This window comes from Marmota monax, unplaced genomic scaffold (assembly GCF_021218885.2).
Source record: "Marmota monax isolate L192 unplaced genomic scaffold, Marmota_monax_Labrador192_F-V1.1 WCK01_AAM20220418_F8-fsc00038, whole genome shotgun sequence".
NCBI lineage: Eukaryota > Metazoa > Chordata > Mammalia > Rodentia > Sciuridae > Marmota > Marmota monax.
This window is the reverse complement of record NW_026692498.1, coordinates 14,444,036-14,471,219: the sequence shown is the minus strand read 5'-3', so window position 1 is coordinate 14,471,219 and position 27,184 is coordinate 14,444,036. Positions and strand designations below refer to the sequence as shown.

Sequence of the window (27,184 nt, the reverse complement as noted above, 5' to 3'; positions counted from 1 at the left end):
TAAAATGTGGGTATTATCCCTGTAAGCTATTTGAAGCCCCCCACCCCCGGCCAAGGATGGCCTATTCTCTCATGGCCAGCATCCCTTATATTTGGGAAATATACATGGGAAACTGGGTCACACCTTTATTATCATTATAGTGATATTATTATTGCATTATAATCATACAAAATAGTGGGGTTCATTATATTTGTATGTGTATACAACAATTTGATCAATTTCATTGTCCAGTACCTCCCCTTTCCCTCTCCTCCCTCCCCATCCTCTACTGGTCTCCCTTCCACTTTCATGAAATCCCCTTACCCTTTCCCCTTTTGGTGTCTCTAACTTCCACATACAAGAGAAAACACACTACAGGGTCCTACCAGTTGCTAGATGGCAGCTAAGTCCCAGTCTAATGAGGAGATTGGCCTAATGCCACAATTCACGTGTGGCCAGCATATGGGGCCTATGACTCCCCCTGGATCCTGGAGGGCACACAGCTCACAGCCTGAGGTCCCACTCCTGTCAGGATAGCAGTGGTCTTCAAAAGTGTAGTCAGATTGCTGATCTGGAGGATAAACTTTTTTCATTTTTGTGATTCATTAGTGGAAAACAAAAAGCTTATTATCTAAATCTGTACACACCTATCAGTAGTTTGGCTGATTTCAATCAGTGGTACCTATGACATCTTCCTTGAACCCTGCTTCCCACCGTGTCTCCCTCTGCCCCCACCCCTCAATGCCTGGGTCCTGGGGGGTTCTGGTTTACTACCGGCTGGTCTGGAAATGACCTGTTCTCTAAGAGGGACAGCTGGAGAAATGGACTATAATTCTGCAAACCTAAACTCTGCTGGCTCTGGGGAAGATAAAGGGTGTGGGAAGGGCACACCTGTGGCCAGGTGAACCTGGGAATGAGTCCACACAGCATGCACATGCCTGCAGCCCCATTCCCACCCCATGTATAGAGTCATGTGCAGCAACTAAGAAGGAAAACATGAGCAGGGCATGAGCCTCCTAGGAGCTCTGGCCTAAGTCCACAAGTATGTCCTTCCAACCGGCAAAGGTTCCAAGCAAAGAGGGGCCAGACCGGAATTAGGAGGGCCGGTCTATTCCGAATTCAAGGGTGAACTCTTCAGCCTTCTTCCTGAACAGCTCCGGATCCTGTAACAGCAAGTCAGCGAGCTCCACCCGCAGGGGCTCCCTGGGATTCGGTTTATCCACCAGCATGTTGAGGGCCTCCAAGACTGGGGAGAGAGGCCATATCAGAACAGCAGGTTAGGGGGCGAAATCCTGGAAGGAGGATCCCCCTGAACCACTTCTGGGGAGACCCCCAAAGAGATCCCATCTCTTAGGATGATTCTACAAACAAAACAAACATCCCCATCATTCTAGGTGGATAACACCCAACTCTCTGGCTCAGTGGGTCAGTGGTCCTTAGTAACAAGCTTCTCATGAGATATGGGGTTTCTGGGTTTCACCCTCATTTCAACAAGAACCACTCTGGTTTTATCTGCTATATTGGGATTCCAAATTAACTTGTGTTTGGGGAAAAGAATTTTAAAGCTAAAGATTGAAAACGCCTGCTGCTCCACAGCTTTACTCATTCACAGGTGCCTTTGGGAACCCCAGGGAAAGTGGCAGGCCATCTCCCTAAGCACATGCACAAACACACAGTTCCAGGTGAACCGTGCTTCACAGACCCCCTGAATCCCATCCAGGGGCCACTCCCCGTGCAGCTCCACCACTCCAAGGATCTTTGTTTCTCAGGGTTAAGTATTTCTGTTTACCCAGAAACAGGATGGAACACTGAAGAAGACCATCGGCTCTAGAACTAACCACGTGTGCTTATCTAAATCTAATTTAATTAAAATTAAGAATTAAATTTAAGCAGCTGGGGTTGTAGCTCAGTGGTAGAGTGCTTGCCTAGCATGTGGGAAGCACTGGGTTCAATTCTTAGCACTGCATATAAATAAAATAAAATAAAGATTCATCGACAACTAATAAAATATTTTTTAAACATTTTTTTTTGTAGCTGTAGATTGACAGCATGACTTGTTTATTTTTATGTGGTGCCGAGGATTGAACCCAGTGCCTCACACATGCAAGGCAAGCACTCTGCCACTGAGCAACAGCCCCAGCCCTAATAAAATATTTAAAAAAAAAAAAATTAAAGAATTAAAAATCCAGTCGCATTTGCTGGATATGGGCTAGTAACTACTGTATTGGACAGCAGAGCCACTGAACATTTCCAGAACTGCAGAAAGTTGTGTTGGACCACACTGTGAGCTAAGCTCTGCCCCTTGCCAACTTAGGCTCCTGCTTCACCTCTCGTCTGCCTCAGTGTCTCTGTCTATTCAGTGGGTTCATGATGGTCCTCCTCAGAGCACAGTTCTAAATGGGCTCTGTTAAGTGATGGGCAGTATCATTACCAGGACAATCCCTTCCATTGCCATTTAGGGCCCTGTGTCCCAGAAAAGCACAGAGGGTTGCCCAAAGTCCACGGATGGAGCAGCAGGCCTTTTTATCCCAGGCCCTTCCCTCTACACGGAATCTGCCCTCTTTCCCAGGAACCATGGCCAAGTTCATCTGTCTCACCTGCCTAAGATGTAGGAACAGAAGCAGGAGCAGGTTAGCAGGTTCAGAATCTCAGGAGACTCCCTTCTATCCCACATCAGGTTCAACTGATACTCATATTTTTTTTAATCTCCCCTTTTTTAGGCTTTTCTAACTTAAATCCAATAACCTCCACCCAGACCAGTCCCTCCTCTGGGCCAGACCCAACCCACCTTGGCAAATCTTGATGTAAGGATTCCAGTTCTCCTTGCTGAGGAGAGGCACGCAGACCTCTCCACTCTCACTCACATTGGGGTGATAGATCTTGGTTGTGAATTTCACCGTGGGCGGCTTGAATGGATACTCCTTGGAGAAGTCAATGCGCAGATTGAAGGCCTTGAGGTTGTAGGGAGGTTGGTGCTGTGCAGAGAGAAAGGTTGAGCTCTGACGCAGAGCTGCTCTGGGAAGATCACTTTCCTCCGGGCCCCGGACTGGCCTTTCTGCCCCTGTCCCCATCCCAGGGTCCCAGACATCCTGTGCCCCCAGGAAGAATCAAGAGCACCTTCATTCATCTGGCAATGGAGCCACAGATTAGTGGAAGGGTGGAATCACAAAAGGACACTAGTGTCAGAAAAATCTGACCCTGGCTTTCACTGTCTTACCAAGAGTGAGCCATCTCTCATCTCTGGATCTCAGTTTCCTCAGTTGAAAAACGGATAAAGTTTGACTAGATGAGCTACAAGGTCCATCTCAGTTTTATGGTTTTTCTGGAAGACAGCCCAGGAGAAGGATAGACCATTCTCTTTCTAGTTGTTAGCAAGTAGAAGAGAAGGCTGTCATTGTGGGTGAGTGGTGGAATGGAGAGAATGAAGAAATGCCAAGAACTCAGCGGCTTGGGGATGGAAAATGGGAAAGGTACAGCAATGCCTCACAGAATTAAAAAGAGAGCCAGGTGTGGTGGTGCACACCTGTAATCTCAGCAGCTCGGGAGGCTGAGGCAGGAGGATCGCAAGTTCAAAACCAGCCTCAGCAAAAGCGAGGCGCTGAGAAACTCCATGAGACTCTGCCTGTAAATAAAATGCAAAATAGGGTCCCGGATGTGGCTCAGTGGTTGCGTGCCCCTGAGTTCAATCCCTGGTTACCCACTTCCCCCAAATTAAAAAGAGAATATGTCCAGCAATTCTACTTCTGGGCATATTCTCCAAAGAATTGAAAGTAGGGACACGAACGGGTATTGCATACCAATGTGCATTGGTGTTCACAGAAGCATTATTCACAACAGCCAGAAGATGGAAGCAAACCAGGTATTCATCAACAGATGAATAAACAAAATGTGGCACACAGTAGAACATTATTCAGCCTTATAAAGGAAGTACTGGCTACAGTATGGATGAACCTTGAGGACATTGCACTAAATGAAATACTCCAGAAAAAGCAACAGATATAGCATTATGCCACCTATGTGAGGGACAGAGAATAGTCAAATTCGTTGAAAAATAAAGTAGAAAATTGGTTAGCAGGTACTGGGAGGAGAGGGAAATGAGGAAGCTATTGTTGAATGGATACAGAACTTCGATATGAAGGATGAAGAGTTCTAGAGATGGGTGGTGGTGTTGATTGAGCACCAACACAAGCATATTTAATGCCACTGAACTGTATTTCTCCCCGCCAGGTACTGGGACTGAACTCAGGGGTGCCTGATCACTGAACTACATACCCAGGCCTTTCTATTTTTACTTTTTAATTCTGTGACAGAGTCTCACTCAGTTGCCCAGGCCAGCCTCAAACCTGCCATCCTCCTGCCTCAGCCTCCTGGGTTGCTGGGACTGTATTTGTGCACCACTGCACTCAGCTGAACAACATCTTTAAAAATGAAGCCAAGTGTAGTGCACACCTGTAATCCTAGCAACTCAGGAGGCTGAGGCAGGAGGATTGCCAGTTTGAGACCAGCCTGGGCAACACTGTCTAAAAAAAAAGTGGTTGAGACAGTAAAGTTTGTTCATATATATTTTACCGTCAGTTTTTTGAAAAGTACCAACTCAAGGACCAGAGTTCCCAAGGGGTTGGGAACTTCCAGAGACCAGTAGGAGGTCCTCCAGGCTTGAAGTGACCTGAAGACTTTCTTGAGCACCTACTCTGTGCTCCCTGAGATAATGGTCAACATGCAGAAGAGTGTAGGGGTTACATGGACTCTGGAGCTACCTACCTGGATGTGAATCTTGGCTCTGCCACTTATGAGCTATGTGATCTCGGGTAAGGAATTAGCCTCTCTGTGCTTCCCAAATGGGGACAACAGTAGACTTCTCCATAAGGTTTAGGTGAGGATGAAATGAGTGACTTTATGTCCAAAAAAAAAAAAACAAACTTAGAACAAAGCTGAGCATGGTGGAGTACACAGGTAATCCCAGTGACTTAGAGGCTAAGGCAGGAGGATCACAAGTTTGAGGCCCGCCTCAGCAACTTGACAAGACCCTGTCTCAAAAGGGCTGGGGATGTAGATCAGTGGTAAAACACCCCTAGATTCAATCTCCAGTACAAAAAAATAAATAAATAATTGAAAACTGAGAGCAGGACCTTGAACTTGGCTAGCACTGTATATATGTCAGCTATTATGATCCATAGGAAAACTCACATCTACCAGCATCTCCATTTTCAAATAAAGAATGTCAAGTTCAGCACAAGTTCACAGTGGTGGGGCTGGGAAGGAGACATAGTACTGTCGACTTTACATCTCCTCACAGGACCAATGTTCTGTACCCGTAGAAGGAAGGAACCCCAGAACTTGGGTGATCTCTGCACAGAGGCCTTTGGGCTGGTTCCAAAGCTCCAAGTCCTTTGACCCTTCGTACTGAAAGCACAGGACAAAGGAAGCCAGAATGACATGAGTACCTCTCAGCAGAGTCAAGGGTTTGTTTTGTTTTGTTTCTGTTTTTGTTTACAGTGTTGGGGATGGAACCAGGGCCTCGCACAGGCTAGGCAAGCATTTTACCACTGGGCTGTGCCAAGCCCAGAGTCAGGATCTTCGCAGAGCTCCTCCTTAATGGGAGGTAAACTGGAAACCCACAGTGGCCGTGGGTGTATTGAGGTAAAATGAAACAACTACTGGGCAGATAAAGAGAATGACGGGCTTTTATGGTGTTGATAATGAGAAAAGGCCTTGTGAGGTAGAGATAAGGCCCAGGGCAAGGCCTCAGGTCAGGGCGGGGGCATCGTGCATCCTGTCTGCAGGGCCTTCTTGCTGGGCTGCCCAGGTCTTAACAGAGGACAGAGGTTGCAGAGAGATGGAGCTGAGAGCTCTGGGACCTGTCCGACCTCTGCCACTAGCTGGTTGCATGACTCTGAGCTCCTGTAAGACTCAGCTTCCTCATCTATCAAATGAAGTTGGACAAGACCAAGGATTTCAAGTTGCATTATACTTAGCCGAGGAAGTCCTACTGACTCCCAAGTTCTGGGTTAAATGAAATATCTTGCTATTTTAATATTCCAAAAGAGCTTTGAGCAACAAAAAGCTAATAATAATAAAAATAATTTTTATTTTCAAGTAACCAAAGGTGTGTAGATGAATTTCTCAAAGATAATGTCTTCAGTACCAATAATTAGATGACAAAACTGAGATCTCATAGTCTGCTAGATTCTTGGGACTATTTCTTTCAAAGGGAGATTTTATCAAGATGCTACCAGATAATGAACAGAGAGAAAGGAGAACAGTAGAGATGGGTGATCTTCTGAAATGAGATCTTCGAAAGAAAACAAAATACATTTTGGTTTTGGGGAGCAGGTTCTACTAACTCAGAAACTTAGAAGTTCAGTCCTATCCCTTGACAAAGTCTGCAAACGTCCAAGACTCTCTCTCTCTCTCTCTCTCTCTAAACCAGGAATTGAATCCAGGGGTGCTTAATCACTGAGCCACGTCCCCAGGCCTTTTTATTTTGAGACAGGGTCTCACTAAGTTGCTTAGGGCCTTGCTAAATTGCTGAGGCTGGCTTTGAACTCATGAGCCTCCTGCCTCAGCCTCCCAAGCTGCTGGGATTACAGTCGTGCACCACCACACCCAGCTTTTCTTTCTTTCCTTTCTTCCTTTTATTTTTGGTGGTGCTGGAGGTTGAATCGAGGGCCCTGTGCACTCTAGGCGAGCACCCTACCAACTGAGCCACATCCCCAACCCCTTTTCTTTTCTTTTATAAAGACAGGGTCTTACTATGTTGCCAAGGCCAACCTCAAATTCCTGGACTCAAGCCATCCTCCTGCCTCAGTTTCCCGAGCACCTGAGACTACAGAGGCATGTCACTGTACCCAGTTTTCTCCTTCTTTTTGACGCTGTTTGTCTGAAGCTTCCAGGGTGGGCTTGGTGGCTACTGGCTTGAGGAAAGGGTCTCTAATAAGTCCAAAAGTCTGTTGTCATATCCATCAATCTCCCAGGAACTCAGAGCAATCAATCCAGGGAGAGACCCCCTCCACCAAGGATAACCTCCAGGACAAGAGCCCCAAGGCAGGGGACATTCTCACCTCATCCAGACCCTCCCTGCCCAGGCCACTGGCCCATGGTACCCCGCATCCAAAGCCAGGACCCCCATGGACACTCACAGGCAGGAGGAGCGCATGCCACACCAGGACATTGGCATCATCACAGTACAGGTGCTTCAGGTAAGGCGGAAGCTCCTGTTGCAGATCCTCCATCTCCTGGAAGAGGCACATTGAGTGGTCAGTGGGTCTAGTACTTACTACCTCAGCTCCCGCCCCCGCCCCAAGGGCAAGCCACTCTGGGAGCAGAACCTGGCAAAGTTAAAGCCCCCACTTACTGAGCACAGAGCATGCATGTAACATGTCACTATGTGCTTTAAAACATCTGATTTTGTCCTTACCTCCGATTCGTTTCTTCCAGGAGTAGGTGATCACTTCTTTCAGGTATTAAAACTTGGGAACAAATGTCTTAGGAATCTTTACTTCCTGAAAGCCAGGTACTTAATTCGGTCCTATTATGTGTGGATTCATAATAAGAAAGACAGAGAAGCAGGGAGGCTCCGCAAAGGGTGCACACTGTGGGCCAGGCTGTGCCGAATTAATAGGAGTCCGCCATGCAGAGAAGGGGACAGGCACCAAGGCACAGGGCCTAGACCAGGCAAATGTGGATAGGTGTCCATGGAAGCTTAATGGTTATTACAGGAAAAGGGTTCCATGGTCAAGTATATTTGGGAAAACTAAGCAAAACCGCTTCCTTCACTGCAGGACTTCTCAGAGCCTTTAGAATGCTATGGTGTGTTGTGACTCTCCAAGACGTGAGCCCCAGCATACCCTACTTCTCAAAGGGCACTGCCCAGCCCTTTTGGGGATCCATCCCATGGGCCTACAGAGCCTTTCATTTGGGAAAAGAGGGGATAAAACAAATTCAAGGGCAGGTCATATCTCACTGGAAAGATGAATGGGTGGTTTTCCACTAGGGATTTTACCTCCCAGGGGACATTTGGCAATGCCTAGAAACATTTTCCATTACAATTTAGTGGGTAAAGATTAGAGATATTGATAAACAACTCTAAGAATTACCTGGGGGTCTCTAAGAATTACCTGGGGGTGCTAGGGGTATAGCTCGGTGGCAAACAGCTTGCCTAGCATGCGCACAGCCCTGAGTTCAACACCCAGCACTTTAAAAAAAAAAAAATTACCAGATCCCAAATGTCAATAGTCACAAGGTTGAGAAATCCTTGTGTCAACAAAGGACTTGGAGAGAAATCTCCAAACCGGGTCCACAGTTGAGGAGGGGTCCTTTACCACTATGTGGCCATCGGAACTTTCTTTTCCCCTGCCCAAGAGAGACACACTCTCCTGCCTCTTGAATATCTCTCTCCTGTGTTCCAAGTCCGCCCAACAAACTGCTCCACCCAGACTCCATGACCTCATTTATCTTTACCCAGGACAATGGGCACATCATTACTACTATAAATCCTGCTCCTATAAATCCTGCTCTCAGTATTGTCTAACTCTTGGCAAGAATGAAGCCCAAGGCTGAACAGTCAAGATTTGCAATGGGCATGTTCTGTATCTTTCTATAACTGGGAACACATGGACTTTATCTCTTTTAGGTGAGTTCTGCCAAAACTTTCCCAAAGCCCCAGGATGTTGAAACTCAAGCTAGGACAGTTCTTTCCCAAGACAGGCTGGGAAATCACCTGACTTAGAGGAACCGAAAATGAAAGTAGAGAAGCCACTGAACAAGCCTGCTGATTTCCTCCAAATTTTCAACTGTAAACATGTATTTTTTTTAACCAAATATTAAAAAAACAAAAAAATGTTACATGCAAATAAAATGAAACTTGGCCATATGTACAAAAGAAAGGGAGAGAGAAACTGCTAGTTGAGGACCCATGACAGGAGCCTGGGCGCCAAGCCCAGTTCCATCATTCCTTACTGAATGACCCTGGACAGCTGAGTTATTTTCTCTCAGCCTCAATTTCTTCATCTGTAAAATGGAATATTAGCCAAGTGCAGTGGCACACTACTGCAACCCCACTACTCAGAAGGCTGAGATAGGAGGATCACAAGTTTGAGATCAGCATCAGCAACTTAGTGAAACCCTGTTTCAAAAGATAAAGGGCTGGGGGTGTAACTCAGTGGTAAACCACCCTGGGTTCAATCCCCAGTACTGAAAAAAGGGGGGGGGTATTATTTATCTCACAGAGCTGCTAGGAGAATTAGATGAAGTAATTTATGTAAACTGCCTGAGTTAATACCCCCTATACCCCCACATCCGAGTGCTTAAGACCACCAGTGACAAGTAACACTCCAGTCTGCTCCCCACTTGGTAGGCAAGACCCTCTGCCCCATTTCACTGCCAACCTTCAGATTTCAGTTCTTCTGGGCTGAGCCTTCCCTGGGTGTACAGATGTCCCTTCCCCGCCTCTGACAAGAAAATGCTGTCTGCCCCTGGAGTGCTTCCAGGAGCCCCAAAGGTTGGTGGGGGGGGGATGCCCATGTCACCTCACCAGAATTGCCCTTCCTCCCCCTCTCCCTCCAATTCTGGCCACACCCCAATCCTGCAAACACCCTGGATTTTCCCACCTCCTGGGGAAAATTGCTCCCTCTCCATCCTTCCAGATCTTACTTCAAGTTGTGTCCCTGTTAGGAATGAAAGTCCAAAGGGATAGGATTTTTGTTCGTCGATGCCCCGCTACCTCTTAGCACAGGGCCAGCATATCCTAGATATTCGACATCTGCCTAAAGAATGCAACCAGGCCACCTACTCCAGGAAGCCTTCCAGGGCTGCCTCTGATTCGTTTCCTCCAGAGAACACCCATAGATCGCTCCTACACACACACACACACACACACACACACACACACATCCTAAGCAGCATTCCCTGCCTTTCGGAACTCTGGTAATGTAGGTATCAAAGTATGGGATGGGCCGTGGGCTATTCCAAGGCAAGGAGTTGGTTCTGGTTATCGCTGCTCGTAAACCACCCCACAATCGCTGCAGCAGAGCGCCTGGCACCGAGAGCCTCTTCTGCATCTAGATGCACTCAACTGTTACAAGTTTCCAGGAAAAGTGAAACCGAAACCAGTTTGGGGGGAACTGGCTCATCGTCACCCCCAGTACAGCTCAGGAAGCTAGTGACATTCCCACCCCATAGGCACCCTCCCCACGCCAACCCCAAACTCCAGCTCCGGACCCTCTGGCAGACCCTTTCTTCTAGCGAGAGGGCGGGGATGCCTGGGATTCGACCACCCCAGTACCCAGCCCAAATAAATAAATAAATAAAGCGCTGGAGGAGCGGCGGAGGGGACAGCGGGAGCGGGGAACCGAGGGCGGCGAGAAAGGCGTCATCCCCAACGCGATTACCTTCGCCACTCGCTTGCTCGCGGTCATCTTGGCACGGAATCTGGGGCGCCCGCGGGCTCTGTCAGGGCTGCTGCCTCTGGCGCGGACACCGTGCGCCCCGCCCCAAGGGCCACACCTCCCGAGCCCCGCCCACGCTCCGCTCCACTTTGTCCCATTCCAGGCTGTGTAGACCTGTTCCCACCTGCTCCGCAGAGACGCGGACGGAGAAGTAGAGAGGACGCTCTGGCCGCGGCCGGGTCCCCGCGCCATGGTCCCGGAGCTGGGGAGCGCGCGCCGTCTGGAGACAAGGCAGGTCCGCCTTGGACGCGCCGGGCTGCGGGGTCCCTGCGCACCGCTGGGGGGCGCCGTGCCAGGTCCGCTATCGCGCGGGAGCCGTCCCAGGCTGCAGCGCGCGGTGGGCTCTCGGGTCTCCATCAGCCCCCCAAATGCACACACGCCCTAAGAAAATACCGAATGATTGCTGTGCAAACGTTTCTCAGCGACAGGTCGCTTGGTGGCCTCCACCATCGGACCACCACCCTAAGTCCCTCCTACATCAAGAGTCCCAGAGTCCCTTGGCCAGTCCCCTGTCCTTCGTGCGCCAAGTGCCCCATTCTAAAACTAGGCGAGGGGTGTGGCTTAGACTATATTCCCTCCTAGGATCGCTCCTTTGTGCTGTCCAGCCTTTGGTGACGGAACTCCAGAGTTTGTTCCGGACACCGCAAGAAGGCGCTGTTAGGGGGTTGGTTTGTTGGTTTGTCAACCATTCAGTCTCTTACTAGTCTTACTGTATAGTAAGCGCCTGTTATATGCTGATTTGGGAAACATTTGGGGAGCCGAAGCCCCAAGACACGAAACAGCATCTCGGGAAGATCTTCATTGCAATGGTGAACTAGCTAGGAGCCCCCGCTTCTTCACCCCACCCCCCTCAACCCAGAAATCGACTAGTTCCTCACATAGTTTTTATCTAAGTGTCTTAGAAGCATACGACTTCTCTGCTTAGGTGTAGGGTGTATTGGCACAACAATTCTCTTTAATTCAATTCAATAAACTTGAACTGAACATTTTCTATATGCTAGTCATGTGAGCAATTCCTTAGCATAGGCCGATGGGGGAACCCAGGCATGTGAATACACCGTTGGTCAACCGTCTCAATTATCGTGGGAACATGGGGTCCCTGTCCCTGGAGAAGCTCTCAGGCTGTTGAGACAGAGGGAGAGAACGCAGCCTATTCATTTTTAATGATGCTGATACGAGAATGACCTGGTTCTATGAGAGCCTGGAGAAGGCTCATGTGATCCCACCCCAGAATGGGGCAGAGGTTTCCTGGAAGAGAGAAAATTCCAAGAGACTTATGGAGTAGGATGAGTTAGCTAGAATAAGAGCAGAGAGAGAAGGACTTGCAAGAAGAGGGAACAGCCCATGAGCAAAAGGGAGGTGCTGCTGTAGCTCAGGCTGAATGACTTCACAGTGTGGAGCTCAGGTCTCTGTTTTCACTCCTTGGTCCTCCTTCTCTTGCCTTACAGAAGTCCTGCATCCCCAAAGTGAATGTGTACTCATCCTTGGATGGGTCCTCAACCCCCCCCCCCCAGTTTGGAGGCCCACCTGCGTGGCCTTTATGCGCTTTCACAGTGCAGATCTTTGTGTCAGACCAAGCCCTGAGGAGACCTGGGTCCAAGTTCCACATATGCTCCACATGCAGCATGTTCTCAGCTGAGCCATGGAAACTCCTACCTGCCTCCTAGGACCATTGTAGACTTAGCTCACTGACACAGGGAAACTCTGAAAATGACAAATCGAAGCTAAAAATAAAAAGTTTGAATTTCCCTATTATTAGTGGAATAACTTTAGGCAAATTACTTAGCCTGCCTGAGCCTCGATTCTCACATCAGTAAAATGGGGCTATTAATAGTGCATATGAGGAACAATGAGTTGGTATTTGTAAATAATTTAATGCAGGGCCTCAGGATGGAGGTCCATGATGGAGCACTTGTCCAGCATGTGCAAGGCCCTGGGTTCCATCCTCAGCACTGCAAAACAAAAATTTTAAACTTAACTGGAAAAAAAAAAAGAGCTTAATGTAGAATGCTGGACCATAAATGACAGTCATAACAATAATAATATAATAAATAGTGCTAGGGCTGTGGCTCAGCGGTAGTGCACTTGCCTGTCATGTGTGAAGCACTGGGTTCGCTTCTCAGCACCACATATAAATAAATAAAATAAATATCTATCAACAAATAAAAAATATTTTAAAATAATAATATAATAAATAGTAAAATAATAGATACCTCCCTGTAGTGCATGAGCAGGGCTGGAGAAGAGCTAGTGAGCTTACTTGCTTAATAACACTGCCTTCCTTAATAGGAGACCCAGTGCCGTCGGGTGTGGTGGTGCACACCTGTAATCCCAGCTGCTCAAGAGGAGAAGGCAAGAGGATTGAGAGTTCAAAGCCAGCCTCAGCAACTTAGCAAGGCCCTAAGCAACTCAGTGAGACCCTGTCTTTAAGTAAAATATATATTAAAAAAAAAAAAAGAGGGCTGAGTAGGTGGTTAGCACCCCTGGGTTCAATCCCTGGTACAAAAAAAAAAAAAAAGAGGAGATCCATGCTTCTTCTCTCTGATTAGTCCTTGGCATTTATTTAGCCATTCAACAGAATGTGCTGAGCACCTACTTATTCAAGTGCTGTATTGAGCACTCCTCGGGACCTAGGCAGGGGGGAGGCCCACTCTGTATCTTCACTATCCAGCAGAAGAGACATTTCATTTGTAGACAGCAAAGATGAAGGAGAAGGGATTCCAGGATGGACTTTTCAAGACTCTGCTTTACCAGCTCCAGGCCTTGCCTATTTGTTGCGAGCATACAATAGGATCCTGTAGGTGAGCCACCCTCTAGGTTCCAAAGCACTTTATTTATTTATAATGCAGTGTTCTAAGCAAAAGGGACTTCTTCAGAAGTCTCCCTGAACCTTCCGTGTATTTTGAGAGATGGATTTGAGCTAGTAAGGAGCAGGTGATTTTCTGTTTATAATTTTTTTTTTATTACTGATTAATTGATTGATTTAATTCTGGTACTGGGGATTGAACACAGAGACACTTTACCACTGTAATACATCTCCAGTCTTTTGTTTTATAATTTTTGAAATAGGGTCTCACTAAGTTGCTGGGAGTTTTGCTTAGGTGCTGAGGCTGGCCTCAAATTTGTAATTCTCCTGCCTCGGCCTCCCAAGTTGCTATGATTATAGGTATGTGCCACTGCGTCCAGTTAAGAGTAGTTGATTTTCTTACAGACCTGTTCTCTGGGTTTGATCCTGTTGAGGGTAGGGAGAGTTCATCTCAGAACTACTTCAGCCCTTCCTTTCTCCCTAGGGCCCAAAGAAGCTCAAAAGGAACCAGAGGCAGAGAAAGTTCTGCTTCTTTGATTAAGGAGGGGACCTCCTCCTCCTGATCATCTCACACCCCAAAACTCTGCACCCCAGAGAAGGCAAGTCCTGCCTTAAGATTAAAGAAGAGAGGGTTGATCAGCCAGGAGGCAAAACCCCAGGCTACTGACTCACGGAACCTGCTTCCTCCACCTGGCTCAACCAGTCAATTACTTGCTTGTTGCAGGACTTTGGACAAGAGAGGTAACCGTGACAACAGTGATTACAACAATAACTATGTCTATTTGACGTTTCAGGAAGTGTTGGTTTACTCAGTCTGCTGTAACAGAAGACCACAGGCTGCCTTTGACCCATGCAACGTGATATGCACATCTGAGTCCTTGCTTGCTCTTTTTCTTTTTCCCTTTTTTTATGGTTCTGAGAATCAAACCCAGGGCCTTGTACATGCTAGGCAAGAGCTCTACCACTGAGCCACACCAGCAGGCCTTTTTACTTTTGGAGACAGGGTCTCACTATGTTCCCCAGGCTGGCCTCAAACTTGCAATCCTTCTGCCTCAGTACCTCCTGGTCACTAGGATTACAGGCATGCACCACTGTGTACCCCTTCCTTGACTGGTTTTAAGGTGGGCTCTAATGTCCCCTCCAATTCTGTCTCTGGGCCTCCTCCAACTCAGACAGAGTTGCCAATAATTAGTCCTAAGATTAGTGGGTGAATGTTCATGATTAATTAGTAGAATTAAATCCTTAACTTGTGTCCATATTGTACATGTGTGAGTCAGGATTTTACCTTTGACTAAAACTTATCTTTGAATAGTTATAGACTAGCCTGGGAGAATGCTTAAGAAATAGGTGAGTGTTTTTGTTTTGTTTTTATGGTGCTGGGGATTGAACCCAGGGCCTCAAGCATACTGAGTATACACTCTACCACTGAGCTATATCTCCATTCCCGGTAAAAGTGATTTAATAGTTTGGAAAGGGAAACTGAGTGTCCTAGGAAAGAAGTAGGAAGAGACCTACTGTCCACTGATTTGCACTGTTAAAATTTCATATGAAGCTGGGTGTGCTGGCACATACCTGTAATCTCAGCAACTCAGGAGGCTGAGGCCTGAGTATCACAAGTTCAAGGCCAGACTGAGAAACTTAACGAGTCCCTCAGCAACTTAGTAAGGGCCTGTCTCAAGATGAAAAATAAAAATGGGGGGCTGGGGAATATAGCTCAGTTGGTAGAGTGCTTGCCTCTCATGCACAAGGCTCCAGGTTCAACCCCCAGCACCACAAATAAATAAATAAATAATTAAAATAAAAATGGGTGGGGATGTAGATCAGTGGTAAAGCGTCTCTAGATTCACTCCCCAGTTACCACCCCCCCAATTTTTTCACATGATAATTTTTCACCATTTTTTTTTAATTTTTTAAAAAATGTTTTTAAATTTTTTATTTTCAACTGATACATAACAATTATGCATATTCATACTTATGATATGGAGTATGATAATTAAAACATATAACATGTAATGACCAAGTCAGAATAATTAGCATTTCCATTACCTTAAAAATTTACCAACTCTTTGTGTTCTACGAACTCTTCTCTTCTAATAAGTTGCTATAAAGTATAGTCACCCTAGAATAGGTGTTATAGAACCCCTGGAATTTATTCCTCTTATCTAATTGTATTTTCATACCTGCTATCAACCTATGTCTATTTCTCCTCCTGCTACCCTTCCTAGCCCCTAGGAATCATTATTCTACTCTCCACTTCTATGAGGTCAACCTTTTTAGTTTCCATGTATGACTAAGAATATGCAGCATCTGTCTTTCTGTGTCTGGCTGATTTCACTTAACATGTCCTCCAATCACACAGTAAAATTGGAATCGAACTTTTAAGTAAAGAAACTATTCACTCAGAACTATAAGCAAATACAACATATTTAAAGAAAATTAATTAAAATGAGAGAAATGAAAATAGGAAGTATTATCTAGTGATTAATGCATGAGATTGAAGGTCAAGCAGACCTGAATTTAAAACTCTAATATTTTAAACAAATTGATTAACTGCTCTAAGTATTAGTTTATTTGTTGGATGGAGATAATGATATCTTGTTTCTGGTGTCACTGTGGGAACTGCATGAGATTTGAATATTTAAAAAAACTTTAAACGGGGCCTGGTATTCAGTAAGATCTCACAACAAATTCGGATCACAATAACACAATGATCAACATTATCATTGTCCTCAATAGTATCATCTAATCCAGGGTCTTCCAAGCTCCGGATGAACCCACCAAAGCATTTTGAGTGATATTTGGTTTGTTTTTTACAGTATTGGGAATTGAAGCCAGGAGCACTCTACCATTGAGCTCTATCCCCAGCCCTTTCTAAATTTTATTTTAAGAAAAAAATCTCACTAAATTTCCCAGGCTGGCCTCCAACTCACAAACCTCCTGTTTCAGCCTCTAAATTGCTGGGGTTACAGGTGCATGCTACTGTATCTTTTTAGACAGTATTGAATACCTAAACACCAGACTGGCAGTGTCGACAGAGGCAGAGTGTTTGCCCAGCATGTGTGAAGGCCCAGGGGTTCAATTCCCAGCACTGCTTTAAAAAAAAAAAATCTCGGAATGAGAAAGTATTTTTCAATTTCTTTAAATCCTTCTTGAGGGGCCGGGGTTGTGGCTTAGCGGTAGAGCGCTTGCTTAACACGCTCGAGGCCCTGGGTTCGAGCCTCAGCACCACATAAAAATAAATAAATAAAATAAAGGTATTGTGTCCATCTACAACTAAAAAATCTTTTAAAAAATAAATAAATAATAAATAAATAAATCCTTTTTGATATCTCAAGGACGAGTGTCAGTTTAACTCCTAACATATGCTAATCTTCATTTCTAACAAAGAGGGAAGAGGCCTCAGTATACCTTTAAGCGGACAGAATCAGACAGAATTTAGTAATAGTATTCTGTTTTCGTTTTATAGTTACATTTATTCTAGAGCACTTTTGTCTCGTTGTGTCCCTTCCCTTCCTCCATAGAATTTTTTACTGGGAATTGAACCCAGAGCTGCTTAATCACTGAGCCACATCTCAAGCCCTTTTTTATTTTATTTTTTATTTTAAGACAGGGTCTCACTGAGTTGCTTAGGGTCTTGCTAAATTGCTTGGCTGGCCTCAAACTTGCAATCCTCCTGCCTCAGTCTCCTGAGCCTTTGGGATTACAGGCATGCACCACTGTGCCTGGTTTAGATTTTTTTAAATTATATTTTATGATTGCATTGTTATAAATAAGAATAAAATCCAGCCAGGAATGGTGGATCACAACTGTAATCCCAGAGACTCAGGAGCCTGAGGCAAGAGGATTTCAAGTTTGAGGCGGGCATCCACAATTTAGCAAGACCTCCGCTCAAAGTAAAAAAATAAAAAGGACTAGGGATGTAACTCAGTGGTAAAGCCCCCCTGGCTAGATAGATTCACTAGAATATATTCATTACTATCATTATATTCATTTTTTTCCTAATTTAAAAAAAATAAAATTAAAGCATTTTTGCAGGCACCTAGAAGTGGGCTCAAGACCCTGTGCCTGCTTGACCATGATTCTTTCTACTTGTGGCAAGTACAAAAGAGACCTACCATCCACTGATTTGCACTTTTAAAACTTTATATGAAGCTGGGTGTGCTGGAACACGCCTATAATCTCAGAGTTGCCAATGGGGCTTACTCGCTCACTTAGTGTTCCTGTAGGGAGATGAACTCTCCCTACCCCTGCTTGTAATCTCAGACAGAATTGCCAGAGAGCCAGAATCCGCATTTACAGGGAAGATGTCAAATTCCCTCTTTATATAAGTGCATTCTGGTAAACAAAATGAGCAACTCAGTGAGATCTTGTCTCTAAAACAATATAAAAGTAAATAATAGTAGGAGGGAGGGTGGGTGAGAATATGGCAAAATGAAAGCCCTTCCCTTTACAGACAAGGAGATTGGACTCTGGGGATGTGACACCTTGTGGAGCAGGGACCAGGGTTCAGCCATCCAGACCCTGCAGCCTGTTCAGATGAGGCATCTCAGCCACTCCCCCCCACCCCCCCACCCCTGCACATTCCCAGGAGTGGGATGATCCCTCCCCACTGGCCTTGGACCAGCTCCACAGGGATTCGGGAAGTTCCTAAATTACCCCATAGCCTGCTCTTGCCAAGCCCCAGGGCCTGGGGAGACAGCTTCCCAGAGGATCCTGGGAGGAAATTGGGTTTTGTTTCCATCAGACCACTTCTTCCAATCAGTTCAGAGAGGCCAATACAAGGAAGGACAAAGTCCCTTTAAATCCAGCCGTACCTTATTAGAAAAAGGCTTGGGGTGGGGTGGGGGATTTGAAGAAGAGTAAATTATTAGCATGCTGACTGGGGGGCTTCTTCAAAGGACCAACACTGACTTGTGTCACCCAGGGAACCACATTCAGATCCCAGGATCCATCCTGAGATGTAGAGAAGGGCCCCCAGGGTTTTAGTTGCCCTCTGCTTTTCTATTTTAACTTAATGGAGAAGAGACAGAAGAGAAAGTCCAGAGGCCTGGCCAGAGAGCCAGAATCCATCAGTGACGCAGCTTCCTGGGGCAGTTCTCTGGATGGCAAATTGGAACAGTGGTGAGAGATGAAAGTTGAGTCTTTAAAAACTCTGGCAGAGGGCTGGGGCTATAGCTCAGTGGTAGAGTGATTGCCTCACATGCATGAGGCACTGGGTTCGATCCTCAGCTTCACATAAAAATAAGTAAAAATAAAGATATTGTGCCCATCTACAGCTAAAAAAAAAAGTTTAAAAAAAAAACCTCAGGCAGAGCCAGGCACCGTGGGCCAGCCTGTAATCCCAGCCTCAGGCAGGAGGATCTTGAGTTCAAAGCCAGCCTCAGCAAAAACAAGGTGCTAAGCAACTCAATGAGAACCTGTCTCTAAATAAAATACAAAAAAAGGTTGGGGGTATGGCTCAGTGATCAAGTGCTCCTGAGTTCAATCCTTGTACAAAAAAAAAAAAAAAAAAAAACCCTCCAGGCAGAGGATGAGCTCTGTGAGGTAGGAACTTTTGCTTAGTTGGATCTGCTCTGTGGCCTAAAGCAGGGCCCAGAAAGGAAGCTTCCAACCAAACGGAAAGACTCAGCTGGGTTTGAATCTTACAGGAACACTAAGTGAGCGAGTAAGCCCAGGAGTGAAGTTAAGTAGTTACACAACACGGCCGGGCTAGATAGGAAGGACCAATCTGGCCCGATTTGCGAGGATTTTCCACTTTTGCCAAAAGATCACTTCCTTGCTGCTCACATGCAAATGTAGAACAACTCGTGTTCATGTTTAAATATTCTCTCTACTTAATAAAGAGGTGCTTTTAGTAGGCGACTGAGAATAACCCAGGACTAGAAGGCATAAAGGAAACATGACTGAGGGTCCCTGGGGTGGGGGCAGTGGAATGCAGAGCATGCCCCAGCCCTGACTGTGTTTATGTTCTCCTGATGCAGCTGGTTCTCTGGAATTTGGGGCCAGCTTGCTCTCCCCCTCCCCTTGCTCTCTGCCTCCCCACTCCCACCTCCACACAATATTTTTGTGTCTTTCCTCTTGTTCTTATCAGCTGCTTAGAGGAGGAAACAGGCACCACCAGCCTCCTGGTAGCAGCTGCTAGAAGACACTGGAAGGGATGGGCATAGGGATGGGCGTGGAGGGGAAAATAACTGCTAGAGAAGGCACAGCTGGACAACTTAATCTGCGTCCTTGACAGCCAGTATCAAAGGACTTTGCCAATTCAATTGTTCAGCAAATATCTATTGAGTTTCTGCTGTGCGCCAGGTGGTGGGCTGACAGGAAGTCGCCCACACCAGAAATGAAATCGGATCCTCCCAGGGGCAGGCAAGAAGTCTGACCCTGGACCACAATGGGCATCCCCCGGTGGCCCTCAGCCATAGCCAAAGTTAGCCGATGACATGGTGTGCAGTCTTGGTCTGCTGCTTTGAACACCACATGCTCCCCGTTTGTTGGTATTGTTCCTGTCACTTACTCAGATGAAGGATGGAGATGTATCAGAAAAAACGGGGGCTGTTAGGCATCAACAGGCAGGACTCTCAAGTTGCCTCTAGCTAGGTGAACTTTCCTACCGGGTGGATTCCCAAGTCATTTACCCTTCCACTCTCAAAGACACACATGGTCATATTGTCATTGTGCAGAGTCATTTAAGCTTTTCAGTTTGTCCTGGCCCTGGTCAGGGGTCCTTGACCTCAGAACTTCTGTCTTTCAGCTTAGGCGTGATGTATTCCCTGATTCAACAGACATTTATGAAATATCCTTTAGATATTTAGTGGGGAAAATAAATAACAACCAAGTAAACAAAGAGCAAATAAAATGATTGTCCTTTTTGTGATAACTGTGATGGGGAAACCCAAAGGGACACTATTATGGAGAATAACAGGGATGGCGTCAGAAAGCCCTATTTGAGGAAGATCTTTTAAATTTCACACCCTGAAGAGTGAACTGCTGCCAGATGTGGTGGTGCACTCCCAGGAATCCCAAATCACTGGCTTTGAGCTCAAAGCCAGCCTCAGCAAAAACAAGGCAATAAACAACTCAGTGAGACCTTGTCTCTAAATTTAAAAAAATACAAAATAGGGCTGGGGATGAGTTCAATCACCAGTACTCTCCTAAAAAGAATGAACTATCCATGTAGAAAATTGATGAAGAAGTACTCCTGGCACAAAAAGCAGCAAGGCATTTTCTAGAATCTTCTAGAAAGCCAGGGACTAGATGTAATAATGGGGTTTGGGTAATACAAGAGGAAGTTGGACAGGGAGACAGAGGCCAGCTTGGACCTAGTCTTATAGGCCAGCAAAGAGAGTCTGGATTTCATTATACACGTGAAAAGAAAGCTTTTTAAGTGGCTTCCTAGCAAAATGGTGTGTCGTGGAAAATGAATGTGTAGTTTCATAATTCTGGCTGTGGATCAGAGAACAGATGGAAAGGGCATGGTTAGGAGACTATCCGGTGGTCTGATGAAAGATGGCTGTGGCTGCTTGGGGTCATGACCCCAGATGGAGAAAAAAAGTAGATTCAGGATTTATGCTAGGGATATTACTGAAAAATCTGCCGATGATAAGGATGTATGAAAAGATGGATCTTCCCTAGTCCCTGAGTTAGAGGCTGATTAGTCTTCTACCATTTTCTACATGCATACTTCAAACTGGAGGTAGAAGCAGAGGACTCAAATCCAAGACCAAAGACCTAAACTCAACCAAATTGAGAAGCTGAAACAGCTGAAAAGTAAATACAAAAATCCAAAACTAGGGGAAAAAATGATTGGGGGTGTGGCGGGGTACTGGGGACTGAATCTAGGGGAGCTTGACCGCTGATTAGTCTTCTACCATTTTCTACATGCATACTTCAAACTGGAGGTAGAAGCAGAGGACTCAAATCCAAGACCAAAGACCTAAACTCAACCAAATTGAGAAGCTGAAACAGCTGAAAAGTAAATACAAAAATCCAAAACTAGGGGAAAAAATGATTGGGGGTGTGGCGGGGTACTGGGGACTGAATCTAGGGGAGCTTGACCACTGAGCTACATCCTCAGCCCCTTTTTAGTTTTTATTTTGAAACAGGGTTTCACTAAGTTACTAAGGGCCTTGCTAAGTTTCTGAGCTGGATTTGAACTCGTGATCCTCCTGCCTCAGCCTCCCAAGTCACTGGGATTACACACATGCACCACTGCTCCCAGCTTTAAAAAAAATTATTTTTTTGATAATAGGATTAGACTAAAATATAAACTATGCTTAAAACCATAAAATACCAAGTACCTAGGAATAAAATGAACAAAAACAAGTGGAATACGTCTACAGAGAAAAGTATACAACGATTTTTGAGAAACCTTGTGAAAGACCCAAATAGTTCTGAAGCTATAACGTATTCATGGATTAGAAGATTTGCTATTATAAATCTGTCAGTTCACTCCAAACTGATCTAGAGATGTAAAGTAACACTAGTCAAAATTCCAACCTGTTTTTTTGTTTATTTTATTTTGTGGGACCTGACAAGCTGATTCTAAATATATACAGAAATGCATGATCTGGGCGCAGTGGTACATTCCTGTAATCCCTGTTACTCAAGAGGCTGAGGCAGGAGGATCACAAGATCAAAAATAGTCAGGGCAGGGGCTGGGGATGTGGCTCAAGTGGTAGCGCACTCACCTAGCATGCGTGAGGCACTGGGTTCGATTCTCAGCACCACATAAAAATAAAATAAAGATATTGTGTCCACCTAAAACTAAAAAATACATATTAAAAAAATAGCCAGGGAAACTTAGCAAGACCAATCTCAAAATAAAACATAAAGGTCTGAGGATGTTGATAGGTGGTAGACTGCTCCTGTGTTCAATTTCCAGTACCAAAAGGGAAAGAAATATAGCTACCAATAAGAGCAGGGTCCATTTATGTAGGATGTGTCAAAGTGTATTCTACTGTCATGTAAACTAATTAGAACAAATAAGAAAAAAAAAAGAGAGCAGGGAGTGGGCTGGGGGTGGTAGAGCACTTGCTTGGCATGCAAGAGACCCTCACATCAATTTCCAGCACTGCAAAAAAAAAAAAAAAAAAAAAGGCAGAGAACTTCTAGAAGGTCGAAGAGGACTTAGTCAACCAGGTAACAAACTTATAAATGGTGTAGTTATGATTTCGTATTCACACAGAAAAGAAAAAAGATGACAAGACAGGAAAACATTCTTGATCACAGAAGGGGAAGTTTTACGAACCTATACAAAATAATACTAGCCATAAAAAAAAAGAGTGATGTATTGGATGATATCACAATGAACACATTTTGTTCTTTAAAAGGCAGTATTAAGAGAATGAAAAGGAAAGCCCCAGGGTAGAATATATTTGCAACATATATAACTGATAAAAGATTTGGAACCACAAACATCTCCTAAATCAAAAGGCCCAGTAGAAAAATAGGAAATATAAGTTAAGATGGACAAACAGCTAGGACAACCAACCCCAAACCTTGGTGCCTTATACAATAGAAGTTGTAGAAGTTTATTTATTGCTTAGATAAACCCTAAAAGTGATGGTCCTGATCAGGTGGCTCCACACCACAGTGTCATTCAGACACCCTAAAGGCTGACGAACACTCAGCTCTCTTCAGTGGGAAACCTCAAGAGTGATCCCAGACATTAACATCGGGTCAACAGTGGGGAAGAAAAGAATTTCATGTATGGAAAAATTTTCAAGATCAGGCCTAGAAAAACCTTCCACCAGGATTTCATTAGCTAGATTTCAGTCTTATGGCTCACATGACTGCAAAAGAAACCATGAAATGTAGTGATATCCAAAGAAGAAGAAGAAGGAGGCGAAGGAGAAGGAGAAATTGTACCCAGAAAAAGAAAAAAAAAATTTTTTTTTGCTTGCTTTTTCTCTTGGTCTGTAATCCCAGTGGCTCAGGAGGCTGAGGCAGGAGGATCACAAGTTCAAAGCCAGCCTCAGCAATTTATAGAGGCCTTAAGCAACTCAGTGAGACCCTGTCTCTAAATAAAAACATTTAAAAGGGCTGGGGATGTGGCTCAGTGGTTAAGCGCCCCTGGTGGTTCAATCCCCAGTACAGAAAGAAAACAAGAGAGGGGGAGAGGGGAAGGAAAGGAGAAAAGAAAGAGAAAGAATGATAGGAAATTATTTTCTTAAATATTTTTTTAGTTGGGCTGGGGTTGTGGCTCAGTGGTAGAGCGCTCGCCTAGCATGCACGAGGCACTGGGTTCAATCCTCAGCACCACATAAATGTAAAATAAAGATATTGTGTCCACCTAAAACTAATAAACAAATATTTAAAAAATATTTATTTAGTTGTAGATGGACACAATATGTTTATTTTATTAATTTATTTTTATGTGGTGCTGAGGATCGAACCCAGTGTCTCATGTGTGCAAGGCAAGCCATTGAGCCATAGCCCCAGCCCCAGGAAATGATATTCAATAGCATCATTCTTTTTTTTTTTTCAAGTTTTGTAGGTTTATTAATCAACATGATCTCTTGCATTTGAAAAAGAAATATTTCCTGGTTAAGTGGAAAAGTGTGTAGATGGCTTCTGAAAAACCTTCTTTCTAAGCAGCTTTAGAAATCTGGACCTCCTTTTTTCAGTTTGCTGTAATCCACATTCACCGAGTAGAATTTGTCTTAATTTTTGGGACCCAGTTTGGATTGAACAACGGTGAAGGCATCACTTATAACCTGCTCCAGTGGTTCCTGCTCCAATAAATATGAAGAAGGGGCTTGAGCCTGGAAGCTTCCTGACCTGACTGATGATCTGGTGGAGCATGTTCACAACAGAGGCCTACAGCACAAATGGAGATAAGAACATCTTCCAGGCCTAAGACTAAGCAGCCTCTATATCCAGGCTGTGTGGTCATCCAAAGACACTAAGTTGTATATTTATTCTTTTTTTTTTTTTTTTTTTTTTTTTTTTTTTTTTTGGAACTGGGGGTCGAACCCAGGGCTTTGCGAATGCAAGGCAGACGCTTTGCCACTGAGCTACATCCCAGCCCTGTATATTTATTCTTATGTAATTTTTTTTTCTTGATGAATTATATGTCACTGTAAATTTTTTTTTCTGGTACTAGGGATTGAACTCAGGGGTACTCCACCATTGAGCTACATCCCCAATGCTTTTTTGTATTTTATTTAGAGATAGGGTATCACTGAGTTTCTTAGCACCTTGCTATTGCTGAGGCTGGCTTTGAACTCATGATCCTCCTGTTTCAGCCTCCCAAGCCACTTGGATTACAGGTGTGCATTACTGTACCCGGCCTGTAAATGCTTTTTAACTGATAGAAACACATTGCAGCTACTGCAAATTCTGCCAGCATCATATATGCCATCAAAAAATGAAATGGAACATCTAAGTGGTCCTACAAACGTGCTTGGTTCCAGAACAAACACACTCACTCTATCACTGTAAACTCCAATCATGAACTACCAGTGCCTGACTACCCTCCTGAGAAACAGAAGTGGTGACTTTCTCTGAAAAATTATGAAAAATTAGTCAATGATGTCCAAAAAAGTAGTTAGTAGGGAACTAATTATAACCACTATCACTTTCAAGTACTCTCAGGTGCCTTCAAACCTATCTTATTTAACCCTCAACAATAGCCCTGCAAAGTGGACGGCATCACCCACATCCAGATTTTGTAACAATGATTCCTGAGAGGGGTTAAGTTCCCTTGGACAGGTAATAAGCAGAGAAGCAAAGTCTGTGTGGCTCAAAGGCACAGGCATACCCTTTCTCCTCTCTTCACTGTGTGAAATCATATGTGATGCTGGGAGGGGAAAAGCATAGACACTCTTCTATCTGAAAAAAATATATATACAAATTACAATCTGTGGCAGAGACATACTGGGTGATGACTTGTAATTGCATTGTAGAGGTTGAAGCAAAGTCTGACCATAGGGGCCTCAGGTGCAACTTGAGCAAAGACAGAGGGGTGGCTCCCCGCCCCCTGTCAGTCACAGACGAATGCTGGATGAATCAGGTTCACTGGCTTCCTGCAACTGGGGCAGGCAGTTCATCCTCCAGAACAGTGCACAGTTCAACACAAGAGATCACAATCTGAAAAGACCAAATTCACAGCTGAGTCAATAGTCCAAATCTGGGCTGTCTATCTAGAGAGGTGGCAACAGAGCTGGAGCGAAGAACGGAAGTAGAAAGGGGGCAGAGAAACCAGCTAAGCAGCTGCACAAGGGCAGTAGAAGTGGGCAACCAATTAGGTAACCTTCTGGAACCAGCCTGCAATTGTCACAGGCGGGTGGAGGGGATTGAGGAGTCAACCCAAATATTGCTCAGTATGAGATCAAAGAGATTATGCTCTATTGGTACACATGGAATACTATGCAGCTGTTGAAAAGAATGAGGGGAACAGTGTTCAGGAAACTTTATCCAGTGCGTTACTCAGTTTTTGTGCCACTGTGACCAAAACACCTGATAAAAACAACTTAGAGAACAAAAGCTTTCTTTCCCTTCCTCTCTCCCTCCCTCTCTCCCCCATCACTCTTTCTTTCCTCCCTCCCTCTTCCTTCCTTCCTTCCTTCCTTCCTTCCTTCCTCTCTTTCTTTCTTGACCAGGGATTGAACCCAGGGTTACTTAACCACAGATTAACCACTGAGCCACATCCCCAGCCCTTCTTTAGAAGCAGGGTCTTGCTGAGTTGTTTAGGGCCTTGCAAAATTGCTGAGGCTGCCTTTGAACTTGCCATCCTCCTGCCTCAGCCTGTCGAGTTACTGGAATTACAGGCACACACCACCATGTCCGGCATGGAAATATTTATTTTGACTCACAGTTTCAGAGGTTCAGTCCGTGGTCAGCTGGCCTCAAGCAGAACATCATGGGAGAAGGGCATGGAGGAGGAAATTTGCTCAGCTCCTGGTAGCAAGTAGAGAGAAAGCGGGGTGGGGTTTGGAGAAGATGAACCCTTTCAAGCACATGCCCAGTGACCTACTTCCTCCACCTCTCAGTGATCCGTTCAGCTATCAATGGATTAATCCACGGATGAGGTCAGAGTCCTCATGATTCACTCATTGCCGAAAAGCCTCACCTCTGCAGCTTGAAGCATTAAAGACCATGATTTCAACACACATTTTTTTTTGAGAATGTTCCAGATCTAAACCATAACATCCAGTAAGAAAAGAAATTATGGAGCCAGGTATGGTGGTGCACACCTGTAATCCCAGGAACTTGGGATGCTGAGGCAGGAAGATCACAAGTTCCAGGTCACTGGGCAACTTAGAGAAACCCTGTCTCAAAATAAAAAGTAAAAAGGACTGAGGATGTAGCTCAGAGGTAGAGCATTCCTGGATTCATCTCAAATACTACAAAGAAAAAGAGGAGGGGGAGGAGGAGGAAGAAGGAAAAGGGGGAAAATAAATTATGCGTGGGTGAGATGTATAAAAGTTAATAAATAGGAGAGTCTGAAAGGGTACACTTGGACTGGTTAACAGCAGTTGTGTCTTTTATAACTTTTTTTGTTCCTTTGCAGTACTGGGGACGGGATCCAGGCCTCATACTTGCTAGGCAAGTGCTCTACCACTGAGTTATACCTCAGTCTCTGGTGTTCCCAATAACTTTTAATCTTACAAATGTCTGAGTTGTTTGAAAAACTTTGCAAAGTAGTTAAATGACATTGTAGCAATAACTAAAAGAATAATCTGAAGGGTCTTTAGATCAATAAGAAAATGAACCACTTTGGAACATCTACCTTTGCGGAATCCTCAACCTTTCTGTTCTATTCTGAAAAGCTTTGTATTTCCTAGACTTTCCAGAGTCTTCAAATATGGTATGAATCTGGGGGTTAGAGTGTTTGTGACTCAACACTTATTTGGATCTAACCTCATCTTTATGGCTCATCCCCACCCACCTTCTTGCTCCGGTTACAGATTGATGGGAGGATGACAAGAGGGTAGTGAGCTAGATACTGTGA

At 44.9% G+C, this 27,184-nt stretch overlaps 2 protein-coding genes across 9 annotated transcripts in view; one reads left to right on the top strand and one right to left on the bottom strand.

The window, feature by feature from the left end:
* The window catches only part of Serping1 (serpin family G member 1), a 258,370-nt gene that overhangs the window by 215,451 nt on the left and 15,735 nt on the right, over positions 1 to 27,184 (top strand). The gene's annotated exons all lie outside the window — the stretch shown is intronic.
* On the bottom strand, positions 113 to 26,109 carry Ube2l6 (ubiquitin conjugating enzyme E2 L6). 8 transcript variants are annotated; one of them, XM_046445722.2, is made up of 6 exons: positions 10,368 to 10,444; positions 7,397 to 7,507; positions 7,119 to 7,214; positions 3,503 to 3,601; positions 2,768 to 2,954; positions 113 to 1,225 (listed from the first exon to the last, which is right to left on the bottom strand). In XM_046445722.2, exons 3-6 carry the CDS (start codon positions 7,209 to 7,211, stop codon positions 1,074 to 1,076), a joined length of 531 nt encoding a protein of 176 aa, XP_046301678.1. In that variant the 5' UTR covers positions 7,212 to 7,214; positions 7,397 to 7,507; positions 10,368 to 10,444; the 3' UTR covers positions 113 to 1,073. The 8 variants fall into 8 exon arrangements, with proteins under 8 accessions (XP_046301678.1, XP_058435604.1, XP_046301683.1 ...); XM_058579621.1 differs by lacking the exons at positions 7,397 to 7,507; positions 10,368 to 10,444 and adding an exon at positions 26,046 to 26,109; XM_046445727.2 differs by lacking the exons at positions 7,397 to 7,507; positions 10,368 to 10,444 and adding an exon at positions 10,549 to 10,718.